The sequence below is a fragment of the Acomys minous genome (assembly GCF_964271855.1).
Source record: "Acomys minous genome assembly, chromosome: 6".
NCBI lineage: Eukaryota > Metazoa > Chordata > Mammalia > Rodentia > Muridae > Acomys > Acomys minous.
The window spans coordinates 18,363,356-18,384,166 of record NC_140487.1 but is presented as its reverse complement, the minus strand read 5'-3'; the positions used below and the strand labels follow the sequence as shown (position 1 = coordinate 18,384,166).

The following is a 20,811-nucleotide window of genomic DNA, read 5'->3' as shown; positions in this document are numbered from 1 at the left end:
TCCTTCCCTGAGGACCTCTATACCCACAAAGGAAGTGTCTGTATTGTGTGAGGGACTCTGGCCACACCTGCCTGATCTACCTCTCTGTCGCTCCTTAAGAGAGATGTCAGGGTTTTAATACCCTCCAACCAAAGAAAACACCAGTACACATAACCAGATAGGTTTTAACTTAGGATCGCTAAATATGTTATCAAATAGAAAAGATGGCTTCTTTTTCTGGCTTGCTAATCAGTTCTATCTTCCTAGGATATGGTAAACAGATCAGACACACTGTAGCTGGACACCATGTGCCTCCTCTGTGGAACACACCACCTGACCTGTGAATAATGTGGCTAGGAAAAAAAAAACTGGACCTGGCTCTGAATAGGTAGCTAGATCTGACAGCTTATAAAATAGGAAGAGAGATACGTGAACTCCCACCGCGAGGATGGAGCACAGCATCAGCGAAGCCTCAAATATAAACAATATACTCATGAAGGAAGCACAGGGGTGCAATAAAGGGGGAATAAACTGATTTCAAACAAAACAAAAAAACCATGAGAGATGCCTCAAGCAATTGGAACGAGTGTGCATCACTCAGACTCAACCTATTTGAACAAATCAACTATAAAAAATTCATGAGGCGAACTGGAAGATTTGAACACTAGATATCTGTTATAGTAACAAATTGTTGATGTGTTTAGGTTTTATAGTGGCTCTGCAGTTATGTTTTGGAAAGAAATTCTTTTATTTGAGAGGTAAATATCAAATCTTTATGTGGATGATATCTGGGGATTATTTCAGAAAAATTCAGGGGAGAGAGAAACAGAATACAAATGAAAGAAGACAGACTGCATGTTGATAATTGATGGCATATAATCAGTATGTGAAATCTCGTGTCAGGAGTTTATATGCTTAATAATGTTTATAATAAATTATTTCAATGATATTTTCTTAAATTCATGAACAATATCCAAAAATATTTCACCATTGACCATAAGTCAATATTGTTACAGGACTGTAGGAAATGAATAGATAACTTAGTCAATTTCTTTAAATGCCTAAAGCAAGAGATGCATGGGTGCATGAGTGTCACAGACAGAATTTTCACGTTCCATGAATTCTAAACATGTACCAGATGCCATATAATTAACAAAGGCATGTTTTTAAAAATATCATTCTTTGAAGAAAAAAAATCAACATGCCATTATTTACTCATGGTATTTTCCTTGTGGCTTTGGGTAAACGTTTCTTCTCAACTAGGACTGATCATATTAAAACACATACACGTGTGTGTGTGTGTGTGTGTGTGTGTGTGTCACACTTTCTATAGACAACAATATCTAAAATTTGATAAACTGCAAACATAGAGAGATGGCATCTCACCACGTTGATGAGCAATATATATCATAAATGCATCCTGTCTCTTGTCCCTTGGGCCGTGAGTCCCTGTTAAGCCATGACAGCTGGAGCGCGGGAGAAAGAGGAGCATGTCTGAGTCTTATGTTGCCACTCAACAGCACAGCTTCTACCACAACACAGAACTGGGTACCTAAGAACACGTGTCTTTACCCGTGGCGGTTTTTTTTTTTAATATGTAGGCTTATTGACAATGATTGAGTAGCATTCTCCCTCCGATGATGGACTTGGCTTGCCCTTCTAGATTGGAGGGTGTTAGAGCCTGCAGAGGGAGCCCTTGTACCAGGAGACAGTGAACAAAATAGCAAATTCTGGAGTTTGCTATTTGTAACCACTTTGCCAACAGTGAAAGACCACAGCCCAAGCTCTGTAATCACCTGCTTCAGCTCCCTCAAGAAAAGAACTGAGTAGACAGTCTCCCCTTCTTGCTACCCCCAAAAGGGGGCTCTAGACGGAAGCTTTCTCTATCACTGTCACTGACTACAGACCTTGTTCCATGATCCAGTGAAAGGTTTTAGCTATCATAGCCTTGCAGTGGTTTAGTTGTGACTCCTTTAAAACCAGGCAAATTCTTATGATGGAGATAGTAAGCACACACTACAACTTTCATTTTTCTCACAGAAGAAAGAAGAAAAAAAATCACCAGAGACTCCCACATGCATGAGGAAAAAACCTCACATAAGCAAACGTTTGCTATAGCTTATAATATGAATAATAATGAACATTTATGAAGTCTATTATACAGCAAATAATTTCACTCACTATCTTAGTAACCCTATGAATGTGAACTTACTAGACTTGATAGATGGGGAAACTGAGGTTTCAGAGGAAACATGGCATGCCCAAAGTTATGTAGCTTGGTGAAATTCAGAGCCAGGAGTGAGGCTCAGAGCCCATTTGTCATTGGATGTCTGCTAAAACCAGATATAAAAGGAAAACTGTCTCCAGTGACTTTCTTCCAGCTGCTATTTAATGCAGAGACCATAGCTGTGCGGCTGTAAAAGACTTCTCCTACATCAGGTAAGTCATAGTTTCAAGGAGGAAAAAAAAAACAACCAATAAAATATCCTGAGTTATAAAAATCCTTCCTGGGCCATAAAAGGCCCACACCACCTGCATGAGTGCCCAGGTGCCTACGGCTTCCCTTGCCGTTCTCTTCCCTGCCAAGCCTCGATTCTGTGGTTTACCCCAAACTTTGCAGTCCTTTAGCCCCAGATTACTTAGCTAGACAAGTCCTTTGGATCTCTTTTCATCCAGCCTACAATGTACTTGATTTGGAAGACCGGCGCACGTTATGATGGCTGTGAATTAGCATGTCTTTGTGCTAAAATTCATTAAAACACCTTAGATGCCTCATTCCACGCATCTCTCAGATGTACAGATCACTGATGAGAAGCCTAACTCTCAGGAGATGAAACGAACGACCTGCTGTGGTCGTAGAGCTGATAAATGGCAAAGGTTCTGAGACAGTAGTGAAATAACTAAACCATTAGACTGACTTACACACGTGCATACATTATCCAGACTTTACTGGTCTTCTCTTCCTTTGTTCATGACAACGCAACCCCTGCCACTCTTTGAGAGGACGGTGAGAGCAATGCACAGAGGTTCATGCAGTGCTCACTCTTTTCGAGTGTGGAGATATCAAAAACTAAATTGAATTCACCGTGCAAAACACCAGTCTTAAGGATGATTCAAGAAGCAACAAGCACTCTGAAGAGTCCACGAAATGATGCAGCCAAGGAAAAGGTTGGGTTTGAAAATAAGAAAAACAAAGTCAAAAGCAGTGATTGGCATCTGCTTAATGTTTCTCTTTGTCTAGGTTCTAAATGAAATTAAGCTGCAGCTACGATGTCTTCACAAACCTAAGCATCGTGAGTGACATTGGTAAATGCTATGGCTTAGTAAGTCTTTGGCACTATACTTAGATGCTGTCAGAACGTCAGTGGAAATTCTAGAGGCTTCACACCCAGATAATCATCCTGTAAACAGTCAATATACTAATGCTTGTCACATCCCTCTGTCATGCCTCACTGATGGCTGCTGTGCAACCGGGGAACCAGCCACAGTTGCCAGCATAACCATTACGAGCATACAGATGCAATTAGGAAGGCTCCAGAAAGCACAGCACTCAAGTGGCTATCGCATTTCCTTTCTTCCCAGCTTCACATTTCAACTCCTCCATCATTAATATTCACCCTCAAGCATGTGCATCTCTTAGTTCCTGGCAAGTTTAAGGCTGGCTGTAGAGCTTTGAGGTTTGTTGGTGATTTCTTCCTTTCCTCAAAGTCAGCTCATTGAAGCCGAGCATGTGATTGCCTGGTGCCAGGAATCTCCCAGGGAATGGGAAAATATTTCTCAGTAGAATTTGAAACCATTCAAAAAGGACATTATTGCCCCTAAAAAAGGGAATATATATATATATATATATATATATATATATATATATATAGATATATAGATATATAGATATATAGATATATAGATATATAGATATAGATATATACACATACACACACACACACACACACACACACACACACACACTGTACCATTTCACCAGGAGAAAAGCTGCCTCTAATCTACATTACTAAAAATACAAAATATATTGATGGCGAAGTGGGTCATGGTCAGGGTTTAGTGTTTGTCTTCAGGGCTGCAGAGAAGTATGTGTGCACTCCAGGGAAGCTAAGTGTAGCCTCAGAAAACAGCAGGCAGAGATGAAGGCAATATTTAAAGCAGTGGGCAGCCTGGAGTGAGCTCAGCTCTCACACAGACCTGATTCAAGGAAGGGCCTTGAAAAATTAGCTTATCAAATTCCCTGGGTCCTGAATTTGACCTTTTCAGAAACCTACAGGTCAAGCTCCCTGACCTTTAAACTTCATATGTTTCTGGCTTTAATAATCAGTATTGTGACCTTATGTCCAATCCCTTAGCAAATTTTAATATAATTTTACTAATTCTTTGAGAATTTCATGATAATGTATTTTAATTGTGTGTACCCCTCAACTCCTCATAGACTCACCGCCACTTCCCAACTCCACTCCATTTGGGGTCTACCATGGAGAGGTGGGTTTCTAGCCCACTTTGGAATCATAAATCCTTAATATCATTATCCCTAAGCCTGCTTCCTTGACTGGCCCTTCTTGTCTGGCCTATTCAGAATGGAGTTGCTTGTCCAGTCCGCATCTGCTGATGGAAGCCCCAGATTTCTAATGCATCTCTGTGTGAATTGGTCCTCTATTCTGCCAAGGCATGGTGGTAGCATGCACATATGGGAGCCATTGCCGAGAACAGAGAAGCAATTCAGACTCTGGGAACATTTTTAGAATAATGATGCTCAGTGGAATTTCACATAGACTTGCATTTTAATTTATTACTATGGGTCACGTTTGTCAAATAAAGGATGCATTTACAACACTCAATATTTAATTTGGGGGAAAATGTTTAACTCTTTAGTTTGCGTTTGTGCATCTCTTTATAGTTTACGTAATGTGGGTTTTTGATGATGGAAAAGCTAGAATAAAAAGAAAAGCAATCCAACTGCACGCAAAAGAGCATAAGATGATTCAAAGATGGAAGGCATTGGAGACTGAGCATCAGGGACAGGAAAGCCATTCTGTTTTTTCTAACTAATTCCTTCAATTTGTCAGTCATCAGATTCACAGTTTCACTCTCAAACATAAACTACATATGCCATAAAATGTTTACAAGTTGTTCAACTTCTAATCATTAATTTCTTCCTCTGTAAAATAGGAGAATTGTTCAACACATAATAGTTTAGGAATATTTAGGAAATAAATACTAATTATAACCATTATCATAATTCTGCCCATTCAACTGCGTGGTAGCTAAGTAACCCTTTGAATGCCTCCAAATGTAGTTTTGCTTGAAGGACAGGTCTGCAAGAAACCTTTGCACAGGTTTGCATGAGATCTTTTGCTTTTCCTGGCACTAACAGAGCAAAGAGGACCAGGCAAGATGAATTTGCCCCTGAGGAACTCAGAGAGCCATCACAGTATTCTTTTTCAATAAACCTAGAAACAAACTCCAAGACTGCAGCATATCTGAGGGTCCACTGTGAGCTACAGGACCCTTTGGGGCTCTTTAAGTAAAGACTTAAGAGCAGTGACTTAGCTGCAGCTCCCAAAAGGATGCTAAATGTAGGTCAAAATGCTCTTCAAATCACAAGGATTCCCTTTATTCTCAGGGCTCCAGGAGAGGGACAGAGGTGGGGTCTCTGAGGATGACTTCCACTAGTGGTCCAGTGGTGTGGGTCTAGACATCAGTGCACTGAATGGGCTCTTTCCACTCAGCTAGAGACCAAATGCCCTTGTTGCCAGGTGCACTTTCAAACCTACGTCTACTCTTATCCTTGAAATTTTTTATGAGAATTTTGAAATAGCTTAGAAATTCCTGCCAAAATTTGATGGTCTATAAACATTTCCACTAGGGATAAACCACAGAGTCTCACAAGGTGCTAGATGCCAGGCAACACTTTTTTATATGTTTGAAAACATAGGATCTTTGATTCTAATGTTTATGTCATATGCTAAACATATGTGACCTTAACTAAGTATCACGTAAGCCATCATAAATTAATCATCAACCTTAATAGTTTCCTCATTGCAAAACACATTTGTTTTGCAAGTTGGTGCCTTAAGGCCAAGGTTTTAAGGTGACTACACAGAGTTTTAATGAAAAACATATCAGGATATAAATGTGGGCACACACAGCCACACACACACACAACTTAGAGTTTCTCTGTCATTTTAACTCAAAGAAGAAAAATTTGTCACATATTTGGGTATCAGACTTTTGTTATCTGTCACTGACATATTTGTGCTGATTCAACCTCTGCTTTATCAGAAGGATCAAGTGAACTCAAACCCAAGTTTTTCAATGTGTCTTCTGTACTTGCCTCATTTATGGTGTGTGTGTGTGTGTGTGTGTGTGTGTGTGTGTGTGTGTGTGTATGTGTGTGTGTGCGTGTGAGTCCTTCCATAGTATTCTTCAGCCAGATGAAGGCTTAGGACCTCTATGCAAAAGAGAGAAGATTTTGAAACTTATTTTTAAACTAATACTTGCTTCCCAATTTTTCCTTATTTTAAAACCTATAACTGAAAAGTTTCTTTGATTCTAAGACTACTTCATGCTCCTGGTATCTCCTCCTGAGCTAGAATTCTGTGGCTAACATATTTTACACAGAAGAAACAGGAGGCAGAGCAGAGAGGGAAAAGGCAGCTCAAAGGGAGGCAGATGAAAAGAAATAGATCCTGGCCCCCAACCCACCCACCCTACTTCTGGAAGCAAGTTGGAAGCCAAGATGAGTTTTACTCACAGTATGCCTTTTGGAAATACATTTGCTACTTCTAAAAAATCAAAAGGGTAGGATAAAATTTTGCAAGTAAGAATACTTTCCTTGGTACCTTTGCCAAAAATAATGAAAAATATGAAAGTAAGTACAAGAAATTTTTTTCAGGAATATGATATACAAAATCACTCAGAAAATACCTTAGTCTGCATATTAAATTATCTGACAGAGGAGAATATTCATAAGAATTAAATTTTAAATGTTTTTATCTATGTTATTATTAATACTAAATATGAAGCTGTAATATAATAACTTAATGTAATAATACTTGTATAAATATTCATAACCAGCTACTCTTTGAAAATATAAATGGCCATATGCTTCCACTGCAGCACAAACACAGCCAAGTATAATTTTAACATATTTTGTTTCATATCTTATTTTAACAGAAATAAGTTTCTGCTTCCTGTAGGGAAATATTTAGTATAATAACAAAAGGGTTTATCAATGTTTCATATGGAGCAGAAAGTGATGATATTTATTAGGGAATCTTTCTACTTCATTAAAATACAATGTTTTGATAGATGATATGTGTTAAAGAAAAAATGACTTAATATCTGAATAGAGTATGGTTTGTTGACAACACTAAGGCTTATTCAAGGATCTGAGTTTTGATTATTCGGGGACCTGAACTTTGATCACAGCATCCAAGTTCTACATGTGTCAGCAATACCTCTCACTGGTTTTCTTACAATTACTCCCAAGAATTATCACTGGGTCAGATGTAGAAATCTCTCTTACAGAAGATGGTTATTGCTGGGGTCTTTAGCCTTCCATCCTCCTTGGGCAGGGCAGGAGAGAAGAGCACCCACTGCACCACAGGGGAGCAGTACATAAGTGTGCTCACTTCTAACTACAATAGCAGAACCAGCAAGACGGGTAAAAACTTGGATAGAAGCATGAGAGATCTAAGTGAGTAGTTAAGTTGTTTAAAAGCTTTCCATGTATAAAACTCATTATTCTCATGATTGTCGCACGGTTCTCCCTGCTGTATGTAGTTTGTTTTATACATGTGTAATAAAATAAATGTATATTTAAAAAAGCTTTCCATAAAAGCACTGATCATCCACTAGCATCCAATTCATTCAATACTGCAGAACTGGTGATGACACTGTTCTCGAGTCAAGAGGTTAGCAGAGACTACAGAGAGCCTGCCTCCAAAAAACCTTGTATCTCATGGACCCCGTGAGCACAATGACCCCCAAGACTGATACACATGGGAAACATGCCAAAGGGTGGTGCTGTCCTGTGAGGGAGACCTGGGGGAAGACTTTAGTTGAGGCCTTAAGATCTGGCCATCCTTGCAGATCAGTGACCCTGAAAGCATAAAAGAGATACAGGGATGGCAGCCCAGTGTGACTGGAAGTTGGGGACAGGAAGAAAATGGACAGGAGCCATATCAGGTCATAAGAGCCTCAAAGGCCTGGGAATGTCGCTGCATTTCATCCTAAATCCAGAGAAGCCACAGAGTACTTCAAAAGAGGAATGGCACTGTCTCTCATTTATGGCTTTAAAGGGCCACCTATCCCAATAAGTTATAAGAGAGCAGATTTGGAAGGGGAAGCTTCCAACAGGTCATCTGGTGGTAGTTCACCTGAAGGAAGCTGCAGAAGCAAATGATCTAAATGGCAGGTTTATTCTGAACACGAAACTGCCAGGATGAAACAAAAGGCAGGACTTAGAGGAAGATCTTTGGAAAGAAAGGACAGAGGATAACTTAGTTCTTCGGCTGGACGGCGCACTGCCTTCTACAGCACCACGGCGTGAGAATCAAGGGCTCTGGTTTGAATGTTAAAGATGTCTACAGGAAATCAAAAGAAAACATGTAAGAAGAAATTAGATCCAGGAGAAATGGGCCTAAAGAAGGAAGGAAGGAAGGAAGGAAGGAAGGCAGGCTGGAGACGTGGATGACGTCATCATGAAGATGGGGATACAGCTGTGGGATAGGGTGAGAGAAGCTAGGAAAAGATCGGGGCCAAAGGAGAGAAGAGAGGTCTGAACTGACCCAGACCTTGGTACAGGAAGAAGCAATGGCATGTGAGGGTTGCTACGGAAGAGACAGTTCACGGACCAGGAAGTCAATCAACATATTCATGAACATGTTTCCCAGGAAACCCATGGGTAAGGGTGAGTAATTCATCAAATATTTCCTACATCACTATTCTTCTAGTGTGTCAGAAAACAAAACAAAACAAAACAAAACACATTTTCCAAAGTCACCTGTAAGTACTTTCTTAGATATAGTTGCCTACTTTAAAAAAAATCTCCGTCAAACATTAGGCGGAGAGTGGGAGTCTTATGGAAGAGTGTGGGGAAGGATAGAAGGACGAGAGGAGACAGGAGCTCCACAAAATGACCAACAGAGTCAACTAATCTGGCTAGCGGCGGGGGCGGCAGGTTGCGGAGGCTGAAGCGCCATGCAACCAGGAACCATGCATGGACTGGACCTAGGCCCCCTAGAGATATGTCTCGGATGGGCAGCTTGGTCTTTTTACAGGTCCCTCTAAAGGGAGCAAAGACTGTTTCTGACATGAACTCTCTTGTCTGCTTTTTCATCATTTCCCCCTGGCGTGGTTGCCTTGCGAGGTCACTGTGGAAGAGGACGTCCTGAGTCCTGATTTGATTTGATGTGCTGGGTGGGTTGGGGAGGGGGCCTCTCTTTTTCTGAGGGGTTGGGGAGGAAGAAGAGGGAGGGTAGGTGGGACCGGGAGGAGAGGAGGGAGGGGGTGCTACTGGGATTTAAAGTGAATAAATAATAATTTTTTTAGTGCAAAAAAAAAAAAATCTTACCTTTGCTCCGGTGTCTCCCACACCACGTAAGCCCATTGGTCCAGGGGGTCCTGGCAACCCTCGAGGTCCCTAGGGTGATGTAATATGAGAGAGAATAAGCATCCTGGGAATGTGCAATGCTCATAAAGGTGGAAGAGGGAGGAAGAAAAGGAAGAGAGGCAAAGAGAGAAAGAAGGAAAGGAGGGCAGCGAGGGAAGACAGAGAAAGGGAGGGAGGGAAGGAGAAAAGGAAGAAGGGAGAGGGAAGAAGGGAGGAAGGGAGGGGTGGGGGAAGGTTTCATCATCACTACGACTGACTGTATACTTTATAAGGGACTATAAGAGTTCAAAGGTACCCACACAAAGAAATGATAAATGTTTATGGAAACAGAAATGCTGAATAAGCCCAATTTGATCATTACATTATATCCATGTATCAACTCACCAGACATAGGCTAAATCTATATTTAATATCCACATATCTTAAATGATTTATATGAAAAAAAATAAACATCGACACTTACAGCCACACCAGGATAGCCATCACCTTTGAGTCCTGGAGCCCCCACTGGTCCCCGAGGACCCTGAGCACCCTGCAAAAATTCCAATACCAAATCATGGCACTAAAGCACGAAACACCTAGCAGAGCTTAAGCAAAACATTAATGCAATAAAACGACAGTAGAGTTGACACAGCAAAAGAAAATCTTCAGGAAAATATCCTGCCACGTTTAGCAACCGTTTATTTCCTCAGGGGTCCTATTGTTTGAGGTCACCAAGACGTGTGGTGTGAAAGTAGGGAATGCATGAACCATTACAAAGAACCTCTACAGGAAACATGGCTCACAGGGATTGGAAAGCGGTATTGCTAATATTTTATTTTTAAAAAATGCAAAAATATTTCCTGGTCCATAAATCAGGGAGAAATATAAACATGAGAAAATTTAAGAAGCACTGTGTAATGTAAGGGAAAAAGATTACATAGCAGATTTTGAGCATAGACTGTCAAATATGAAGAACCTACCACACTGAGTTACACCTACTGTGTTCCTCTGTGTGCCTAAATCACAGAGCATTGGATCACCCAAATGGAGATTCAAACAGAGTAGTTACAGAGGGATGGGCCCCTCACTATTTGCTGTTAACCTTGGGCATCATGACTTTTACTAGCAAATATTCACCTCCTTTACAGAGACCAGAGAGAGATGATGATTGTCCTTTAGACAGCAGCATGTCATTAAATGTGTAGTTCCCTTACAAGTAAAAACCCAAGAAATCGCTGAGTAGAGCAAAAAGGGGCAGAGGCAGGAAAAGAACTTGAAGAGTCTTTTAGAAGATGTATTAACTTCGAAGACTTACTAAACATGTATTTAAAATAGGTTGGTTTTTTGGGGGTTTTGGGGGGTTTTTTTTTTGGTTTTTTTGTTTTGTTTTGTTTTTGTTTTTGTTTTTGTTTTTTTACAACACACTGTTTTGTCACTGTGACAGCCAACAGCCTTTGTCTGTGTGCACTTCTTGTATTGATAAAAAGCTGTTTGAGCTTTAGATCATCTATTCGTTATCATTTCACAGGAAGAGAAAAGCAAATGGTACCTTCAAATGCTTTCTTTACACACAAGCAAATTCTGAGATCAAATTGTGATTATTCCTACCCAAAGTGTTGCCCTCAACCCGGCTCCCCACAGACCCCAATTCTGTGCCAATGAGCTAACGGCTATCCAGGGAGGGAGAGAAGCTACAGACCCTTTACACACCAACATGGTTATATTTGAGAGCCTGGATGCAGCCCTGGTTCTATGTGCTTAGCCTAAAAAAAGATCACCTATAGAGACCATTTGGCCACTTACGGAAACAGGGTACACTATTTACTACCAGCACAAATGCAGGATGATTTTTTTAAAGTTGTGTGTGTAATAGGGAGCAAGATCAAGGTGAAAGAACTTTGGAATAGCCTCGACTACAGGAAACTGCTCAAAATCACCTTTCTAAGCTATTGCAGCTACACTTACCCTAATGTAATTCTGGACACTCACATGTGAGACTATTTCCCAAATAAGACTCTATCTCTGCCCATCCTTGTGCTACAAGGAGAAGGGCAACAAAATAAATAACTAAGTGAGCAAATAAATAAATAGAAACAAACAAACAAATAAGTAAATAAACAGAAACAGTAACTGTTCCCTGGCTATGCTTAAAAGAAAAAGAATGCAATTTAACTCTTGGTTTTTGTTTCTGTGCTCTGAGCCAATGGTCTATTTCCAGCAGCTGCAACTGGTTAACCAGTAATACTCACCACAGAGGAGGAAACACCGGACATACATTACAAACTCTTTTTCCCTACAGCTCTTAATCTTCCCTCCTTCAGAATTTGTGGTAACTTTGTAACTTCTAATGTTAACAGCAAGTGTGGTGGGTTTTCCTCATTGTCAGTTTGACTGGATTTGAACTCACCTAGGAGACGGGCTTACATTGTTTACCTTTACGGAGTTCCTAGAGAGTTTGCCTAAGGAGGAATAACCCCTCTGAATGTGGGTTAGCACCATCCCATAGACTGGGGTCTGGATTTTTAAAAAAATGGGAGAAGGGAAAGGCTCTATGATCACCAGAGCTCTTCCTGATTGGACAAGATGTAAGCAAATTCCTGCAAGCATGGCTTTTCCACCAAGGTGGGCTCTGTCTGCTGTACCATGAACCAAGCCAAACCTGCTTCTTGTCAGGTATTTGGTCTCAGCCACGAGCAAGGCAATGAATCTTGGAACTGTCTTGGGTCAAGGCTAGGGGCAGATTTTATTTAGGACATCCAACAACATTTGTTATAAATGGAATTTTGCCATTTTGCCTTCCTTCACTAGATTCAAAAGGATGTCATACAGAAGCAATTCCCGTTGACCTGTCTCTCATTCAACAGAAATCAGCACAAAAACTGAAGCATGGTATTCTAAAATGGGTAACTGAGCCGGCCTGAGCGGTCTCTGACGTATCATGTAAAATTGAATGCGTGTGCCAACCTTCTTCCATCAGACATTCAAAAGAGTATATGACCCTAAAGATCTGGAAATGGCTACACTGAGAATGAATGCCATCAGGAGTACCACTTAAGCCCAAAATGGGAGAACATGTTTGGCTGAAGAAACAAGCATCTTTAACTACCATCCTCTGCAACGCCCAGCAGGCATCAGCAGGTAGCAGGTGAGGCTTATTGCAGTGGCCCATTGTCTCGCAAAGGGGAGAGTAGGGATAAACAAACAGCATAGATCATGGAGTGTGACCAACCAGTTATCAAACAACATGGGAACAATCCCCACACACACATATCTAAACAAGATAACCCCTATAGTTTCACATGGGACATTTGACATTTTTCCTTGCATCAACTACATAGCTAGGGTCCGAGGAGCAGGATGAATGATCTGGCTGAAGCTGTTTGGGATATTTTGAAATTATTCCTGAAAGCTTTATGTGACAGGACCCTCTACTCCCCAGGTCTTGGGCAAACTAGAGTACTTGTGACTCTGGTGACATGAAATGATCACTTTTTTTTCTAACAATGTCTGAGTCAGCAAACACTTAACCATGAGAGCTACTGTTTCCTAAATATATTAAAAAATAAAGCTGTTGCCTATTCCTTATTTCAAGGAATTGTTTTGAAAGGGGTAGTATAGATTGTGACCATGCCCCAAAGATCTTTGTGTTCAAACATTGGTCCCCAGGCTGTGGCCCTAATGAAAGATGGTGGTGCCCTTAGGGGATCATGTCGGCGTGGGTACTGGGACTGCAGTTTTTTTCCAGTCTCTTTTGGCTCACTGACTGCCATGAGGTGAACAGGAATCTTCTTTCATGGACTCCCACCTTGACACGCTGAGACACTCCAGGCCTCAAGCAAAAGGGACACACAAGCCTGAAAACTTTGAAGCCACACGTCAAAAGACACTTACAAACCGGTGATGCACATATTTCATCAAGGTGGCAGAAAGTTGGCTAGCATATTAGGGATCAAGTCCTCTTCTTGCTCCCTCTCCTCCCCCTTCCCTTCCTCCCCCTTCTCTTTTTCCTCACATCCCTTTCTCCTCCTTTTCTTTCACAGTGCAGGGGTTGAACAAAGGGCCCTGTGCATGCTAGGTAAGCATTCTATCTCTGAGTTATATCCCCAGCCTACAGTCTATCTTCTCACATCCAGAAAGGGAGAATAAGTAAGTCGTACCTTTGGTCCTCGTACAGAAAGTCCAGGTTCTCCCTTAAGACCAGGCATCCCGGGTCCTCCTCGGTCTCCCTGTCCATTTGAAATAGCACTTTGTAAGACTCTACATAAGAAACTACCAAAGTGCATAGTGAAAATAGATTTGCCAGTGTGTAAAGAGCTTTAGTGCATTCATCTCACCCTTTGGACATCTTTGAGAAATTCAAACAATGGATTAATAAACCTGTAAGTAAAGATTTCTATTGGTGTCTGGGAAACCCCACTAAAAGGACATGTGACCATTACACTCAATTGAGATGTAAGAATTCCTGGGAGTTCTCTTTAAACTGAGTGAGTCTTTTCTTCCAGACTTCTCAGTTAGAGATCCTGCAGGCTCCCCTGTAAGTGTAACAGCAGTCATGAGTGTTGGAGCCTGGGCGTTGAGAGAAGGATCAGGGTGGCATGGCAAGCTTGCTGTCAGGAGTGAGATGTCTGGCTCTTCGTCTCCTCTGTGAATATCTTTTAGGGATCTTCCCAAACTGAACTTCTAGCGCAATAGACCCATCATCACTGACATTACAATACATGTGTACTGTCCCGTCCAACTTTAGACAGAATGTATACCTTTGGCCCAGATGGCCCAGGAATTGAGGGTCCAGGCATTCCAAAAGGGCCCATAATGCCCGGCTCCCCCTAAGAAAACCAGAATAGCTGTTACATTTCAAGCAAAGAAAACTATATGCAGTAATTATAGGAGAAAAGAAGACAAATATCTGCGCGTTTCAGAATACTCCAACCCCTGTCTCCATAAGCGTGAATATGAAAACGATTGGAACATCCTTTGTAAACCGCTGCTGAAGTTATTATCCTGTACGCTCTCCTTGCCTTTAAATAAATGTGTTCAATTAATTCCTGAATAGTAGGAATTTTTTATCTCCTGTGTAGCTTTTTACAGGCTAATAAAGATGAAGCAATCCGTGGTGCCTGTGTTTTATATTGTATGCCAAGAAGCTTGGAGAAAAATCTTGTATTCAATTATAAAAATAGTCTCCAGCATAAGTTTTGCAATGCACGGCTAATTTATCAACCTTTTTCCTTTGTTGCCTTTATTGCCATGGCCCATGTTGCATCAGCGTGCCATTTGTGCACCTCATTTTTTTTAGAAGCAGAGCTGATATATTTTATTTAGAAATTGAATAGGAAAATTAAAACATCTTTCCCTCTCTTGCTCCTTCCTGCCTTCCTGCCCTCCCTCTTCCAGTATCTCCTTCTGCCTCCATTTTATCTCCAAGACTCAAGGGGCAAGAGCCTCACCTCAATGTCCGCCTGTGTTTCTCAAGTGCTAATGCATACAGGTACAGTTTGGTAAATGTGCAACGCTTGGTTTCAGGCCCCAGAAACCCAGATTCTGTAGATCTAAAGGATAGGGCCCAGGACTAGGAATCTGTATAAGCAACTTGGGGTGGGGAGTGGAGTGTGGGGTCGGGTGGAAGGGGGTGGATTCTGGCACAAGAGCCATTAATGCTTTGAAAGACCCTGCTCTAAAGCAAGTGCCACTGCACTCCCCAAGGTTCAAGATGACCCACTGAAACATCACAACTTTATATATTAAAGTTCTAATATTTGACATTATTTACGCAAAATTTCAAATATACATCAACAAAGTGGTTTTATACATTAACAATTTTAACAAAAAAAAATGAACGAATTTATATTGGAATGTGATCAAATTTTTCCTGTCAGGTGTCTGTAATTAGAGACATTTGGAAAGAGCTGTTCCAGAATACAGATGAGGAAATTACAAAGTGTAAGTCAAAGCCAGCCTGGCCCAGCTTGCCTTGGGCTAAGACTAGTTTTCATATCTTCAAGTGGTTATAATATAAATGCCTGCACAGCAGCCTCAATTTTGGTTCTTGGCAGGCAAAGCTGAACTAGGTTCTATCTGGCCCTTTTAAAAAACAAAACCAAAACAAAATGGCAGAGGTTTTTCTTAGAGACTGAAGTATTTCTATGCTGTGCCTCAGTTGGTGATGCTAGGCTTTCAGTTCCCTGGCTAATTTCTCCTTTGCCTGACATATGTTCCTTAAAACTCAACAGCATGAGTTGTGCACTGGGTTATCCCAATTCCTCTAGGAGGAACACAGCCTTCCCCCCGCCCCCAGCTGAGGCCTCTGCTGTGGGAATTCTCCACTGTACAGCCTATTAACTGAGCACACAGCCTGCTGGGACGCACTTCACAGCACAGCATGTGATGTGTGTGCTTATCCTTAAATCTGAACCTGTCGGTGAAAGCAGGTGACACACAATTCATGATGTGCCAGCAGATTAACCCACATCCAATCCTCTGACAAAGGAACAAAACTTAGTTAAATTTTCTTCACTAGAGGCAGGTGAATGGCTCAGCAGGTAAAGGCGCTTGCTGCCATGCCGGACAGCATGACTTCAGTCTTTGCAATCCACATGGTGAAGAAGAAAATTGACATCCACAGCTGTCCTCTGACTTGCACATGCACACACGTGCATGAGAGCATACACACACACACACACACACACACACACACACACACACACACACACACACCCCATGGCATACGTACACACACAAATACACAAATAAATCAATAAATCTTCACAAAAACCAGGGTTTAGTGAACACAAAAATTATGCTTCTAGATTTATTACTTTTAAAACATAAAAAGTATTATAGAGTTCCTTTGCATACCAAACCCTTGAATTAAGGCTTAATTGGGCTTTAAGATACAGCAGTTTTTCTTCATCTTTTAAAAAAAATTCCTCCAATAAACTCCACATTTACTTTGAATAAGATTAGCTACAACATAAAAAGTAACTCCTTATTGTTAATACTAATCAAATGTATTTATTTCACAGTGGCAATTCTTTTGGTTTGGTTTGGTTTGGTTTTTCACAGTTCTTTATAATGTGTTTCTTGAACTACCTGTGGCCTCTGAGGAAACATGAGTGCCTGGGTCTGTCCCCAAGAGTCTGCCAAATCCAGACCTCAGAGACACTGCAGGAAAGACTGAGAAGCCTGGGTTTCTAACAATTCCCCCACAACTGTGATAGACACTGGGGCACACGTCCAATCATAGCTCTACAGGCAATCCTGTTTTGTTGCTCTCTTATTTTGCCAAGATAAGTTTCCAAAACTCATTTTCTCGGGGCTGGAGAGATGGACCTGCAATTAAGAGGATGTTGTATCTCTTACAGAGGCCTGCGTTCTGTTTCTAGCATCAACACGATGGTTCCTAACCAACCCTAACTGCAGTTCCAGGGGATCAGAGACACTGGTCTGACCTTTAAGGGCACCAGGCATATACATGCTGCACACATTCATACACGCAGCCAAAATGTGTGCACATAAAATAAAATTAGTAAATCCAATAGCAACTTTAAACGAAACTTGCTTTCTCTCCGTTTGATCTTTAAATAGTCTGCCCTCTTTTACGATACGCTGTGTTTTCCTGGAGATTTAAACTCTTGGGATTGTCATTGCAGTTTGCTGACATCAAGGACACTGAATCCCTTCTTACTGCTCACCTCCGGCTCCACCTCCCTCTTAGCACCCTGCTCTGAACAACTTGGACCACAGACCTTCAGTTTTCATTTCACAGCATTGATTTTTCTCTCAGGGTAACTCCTGTGCCAAGCATTTACTGATTGCAAGAGACTGCTGAGGGCTGTCCTTGGCTCTGTATTGTCGCCATTTCTCTGACTGTATGAGTAGTGCAGGGTGGAACAGGCCTTCCAAGGGCTCTCTTCAGCATAGCTGCCAATCAGTGTTGGGCTCACTGTTGAGCAAAACAAGATGGTGGGCAGGGATGTGCTATGGCTCTACCTTTTCCTGAGTTTCTCATCATTTGGTAATTACTAGAGATGATTGGAGGTCGGATTCTCCCCCTAGAAGCACAGATGATTATATACTTTGTGAGATCTCTTTCTTCCATTCTGTTATGGTCTGGAAATACAATGTTGTCTAATGAAATTTTCCTTTGGGGTTTTTTTGTCATGTGTTTGTTTGAAAGGAAACAAGTAATCAAATTTGAAGTGGAAATTTAATATTCTATTAAAGCCAGACATAATTACCATGTCCTCCGAGCACAGACAAGAATATAAGAAACATACCTTCGGCCCTTCGGGTCCTGGAAACCCCCTCTGCCCTTGATTTCCTTTGCTCCCTTTCTTTCCTTCATCACCCTGACAGAATAATTACAAAAATATAGAGGTTGTATTAACACATCGTCCTCCAGTCACGTGGCACCCACATCAGAGCCAGGCTTTCAGCAAGCACCAGCTTTCAAGTAATCTGCCTGAGCACTTGCCACCCGGGCTATCTCAAAGCTCCCCAGGAACCTGCTCAGTCGTTGTCATTAACGCAAAGTGATTTGATATTTTTTACATCTAAGCTCTGAATCTCGGAGACCTTTCGTTTGAATTTACGAGTCTTCTGTACTGTTGGTCTGTGCACAGATGGTTCTGATACATTCGGTATTTCAGAAAAGAGATGGTTTTTATCCCGCGTCTCAACTTCCAGGCTATTTCAGTTTTAAAAACATTAAAAGAGACATTTTTCAAATCAAGGCCCCATTTCTTCCTCCATGGGGAGTCTAGTGCGTTCTACAAAAGAAGGCCGATCATTTTGTTGGTGAGAAGACACTAAAGCAGCAACCTGGAACAGAGCTGGAAACTAACCCCTGCTGCTTCCCAGCATGCTGTGCTCAGCAGTGTTCCCACAACCATAAAGAATTCTGCTGCCTTTCACCAGAGCCTCAAGCCTTAGAGGACTCTGTCTCATAGCCGAGGCTCTACTGCGAGGCACCATATCCAGATGTGGGTCCAGGCCAAGGAGGCAATTGCTCCTTGGCTTTGCGGCTGAGATCACTGGCACAATGCTGGTACTCGAAGTGGAGCCCCAGCTTTCAAGCAAGTCTCAGAATCACCTGGAAGGCTTGGTAGAGCACGAGTTTCTAGATGCCATGTCCAGAGTTTCTGATTTAGATACTATCTCCAAGGGCCCGATAATTTGCCTGTCAAATATTAGCCGGGGATGCTGACCCAGCTGAGCTGGAGCCCACACTTTGAAAACCAATGGATCGCATACTAACACATCAACAAAAGGACTCTCTACTGCAGAAGCAAAGCACCTCCAATCGTACCCACAGTGATGCAGTTAACTCCATAGACTGCACACCAGTAATGAGCAGTGACACAGGGAAGCACAGCCAATCAGCAATTGCGCCGTCATGGTTAACTGCAGCAAAGAAAGGCGCAGTCCCAACCATGTAGTTCAGATTCAAGTTACTGATCCAGTCACCTCCAATTAGAGCACAAGTGCACAGACGCACGTCATTAAGCACCAGCACTAAGGATGGCCTCGGCTGCATCTATTTGTGCTGTGTTGTCCTTGGCAATCAGTGCGTTTTGGTACCTTTTCCCCTGCTTTGATGCCCCCTCACTGAGGGTTCCCTCATGCAGTAGACACGTGTTCGTGCTCTTCTGGGGACTCTCTTCAGCCACCTCATAACCTAAACCTTTGATCTTTCCCAGAGACACTGCCCTTCTCCGTAGCCTCAGTTCTGACTATTAACAGGCCTGTATTTCTAAACATATATTTTACATGATGTTTTAAACAATGTTCCTTGTCTCCTTGTTTGAAGGAAAAGTTGATAGGTTCAAGTGGTTGAAATTGTACAGACGTGTTTAAATTTCAGTCTCACATTTAAGACTAAGGGTCTGATGTTATTTAGTACTTTTACAAGGATAACTAACTGAGATATCAGTATTTTAGCAGAATTATAAATAGAACACTAACATGTATGCAGTGTGATTGACAACTCTGCATAAGAACTCCAGGAATTCTGGCACCTAAGAGGTAGTATGTTATGTTGCTAAAGGTCATAATCTAGGGGAGAATTTATGTCTTTTCATTGTGACATACAAAGATGTTATTCAAATAGCATTTCTAGAGGGAATAAGGTGAAATTTATTTACTTATTTTTTATACTAGGAATCTAATTCATGCCCTTCCTATGCTAAGCGCTTTCTCTCACTAAGCTACAAACCCTGTCACCTAAAAAGCCATTTAATGAGGTGATATGCCTTACTGTATCTGAATAAACTTTATGTGCTTTCAAATTCTAACAATGTATCTTGAGACTTCTTTTCCTTCCTATTTGTCTTTAAATATAAGTTCATTCTCAATTCATTGAGAAAGCATGTGTTCAATTCTTTTCTATGCTGCGGCTTAGGATGAAGGTAGGAAACTAAAGATGAATAATATACATTTGTCTTTTTCCAAAAACTCTCAAGACAATATCGGTGATTTTAGGCAAGATGTAAACATATTTGACATAGCAAGAATGAAAGTCAGATTGCTCCTAAATTGGCTCTTTAGACTAGGGACCAGAACACAGGCAGCTGCTTCCTGCAGAGCTGTTCTTTGCATACCTTGGGGCCAGGCAGTCCTTTCCCAGGCATTCCATCTGGGCCTCTTGTTCCTGGAAGCCCAGCTTCTCCCTGGAAGGCAGGACACCAATGACTCAGTTTGTTTCCAGAGGACAGAAGGCAGAATCCACCTTGTGTCTCCTCTTGTTTCCAGGGCATTCAACTCAGACTACCCTCCACCCCACAAGTCACACCAGACCTTTGTTGTCATCTCATAATTAAATTGGAAGCTTATCAATGAATAAATTAACATTAAACTCCCCTTTAACCAGAGCAGCTGAAATACCACAAAGAACGCCTACCTCCCAGGCAATTTCCAGAATGCTAAGCTCACTTTTCTTTGGCTCTTCACTCACATTTAGTAGATCTTTATTTTTCAACAAGAAAAACCTTACACTTCACCATCTGCTATTTTTCAATTGTTTTTATTGAAAGCTGAGTATTTCAGATGTCAGCACAAAATAGTTCAGGATAGCTTTACAATAGGCTAACTTCCGGGCTGCAGCTACACACTCTTTTGGAGGAAGAGGGGTGTTTTTGCTTGAGATTAAATTGACGGGATTTCTATAACCCTTCAAGAAAGTGGAAAATGTTCAAGCCAGCAGGATGAAGAGCAAGTGGGGCACCATGGCA

At 41.4% G+C, this 20,811-nt stretch overlaps 1 protein-coding gene across 1 annotated transcript in view; it reads right to left on the bottom strand.

Annotated features, from left to right (window-relative positions):
* The window catches only part of COL28A1 (collagen type XXVIII alpha 1 chain), a 156,968-nt gene that overhangs the window by 64,873 nt on the left and 71,284 nt on the right, over positions 1-20,811 (bottom strand). The window contains exons 20-25 of the mRNA XM_084786801.1: positions 20,182-20,250; positions 17,860-17,931; positions 14,341-14,409; positions 13,741-13,809; positions 10,065-10,133; positions 9,563-9,631 (exon numbers count right to left, since the gene is read on the bottom strand). Coding sequence (XP_084642927.1) covers positions 9,563-9,631; positions 10,065-10,133; positions 13,741-13,809; positions 14,341-14,409; positions 17,860-17,931; positions 20,182-20,250 — 417 coding nt within the window. The remainder of the gene's footprint in view (positions 1-9,562; positions 9,632-10,064; positions 10,134-13,740; positions 13,810-14,340; positions 14,410-17,859; positions 17,932-20,181; positions 20,251-20,811) is intronic.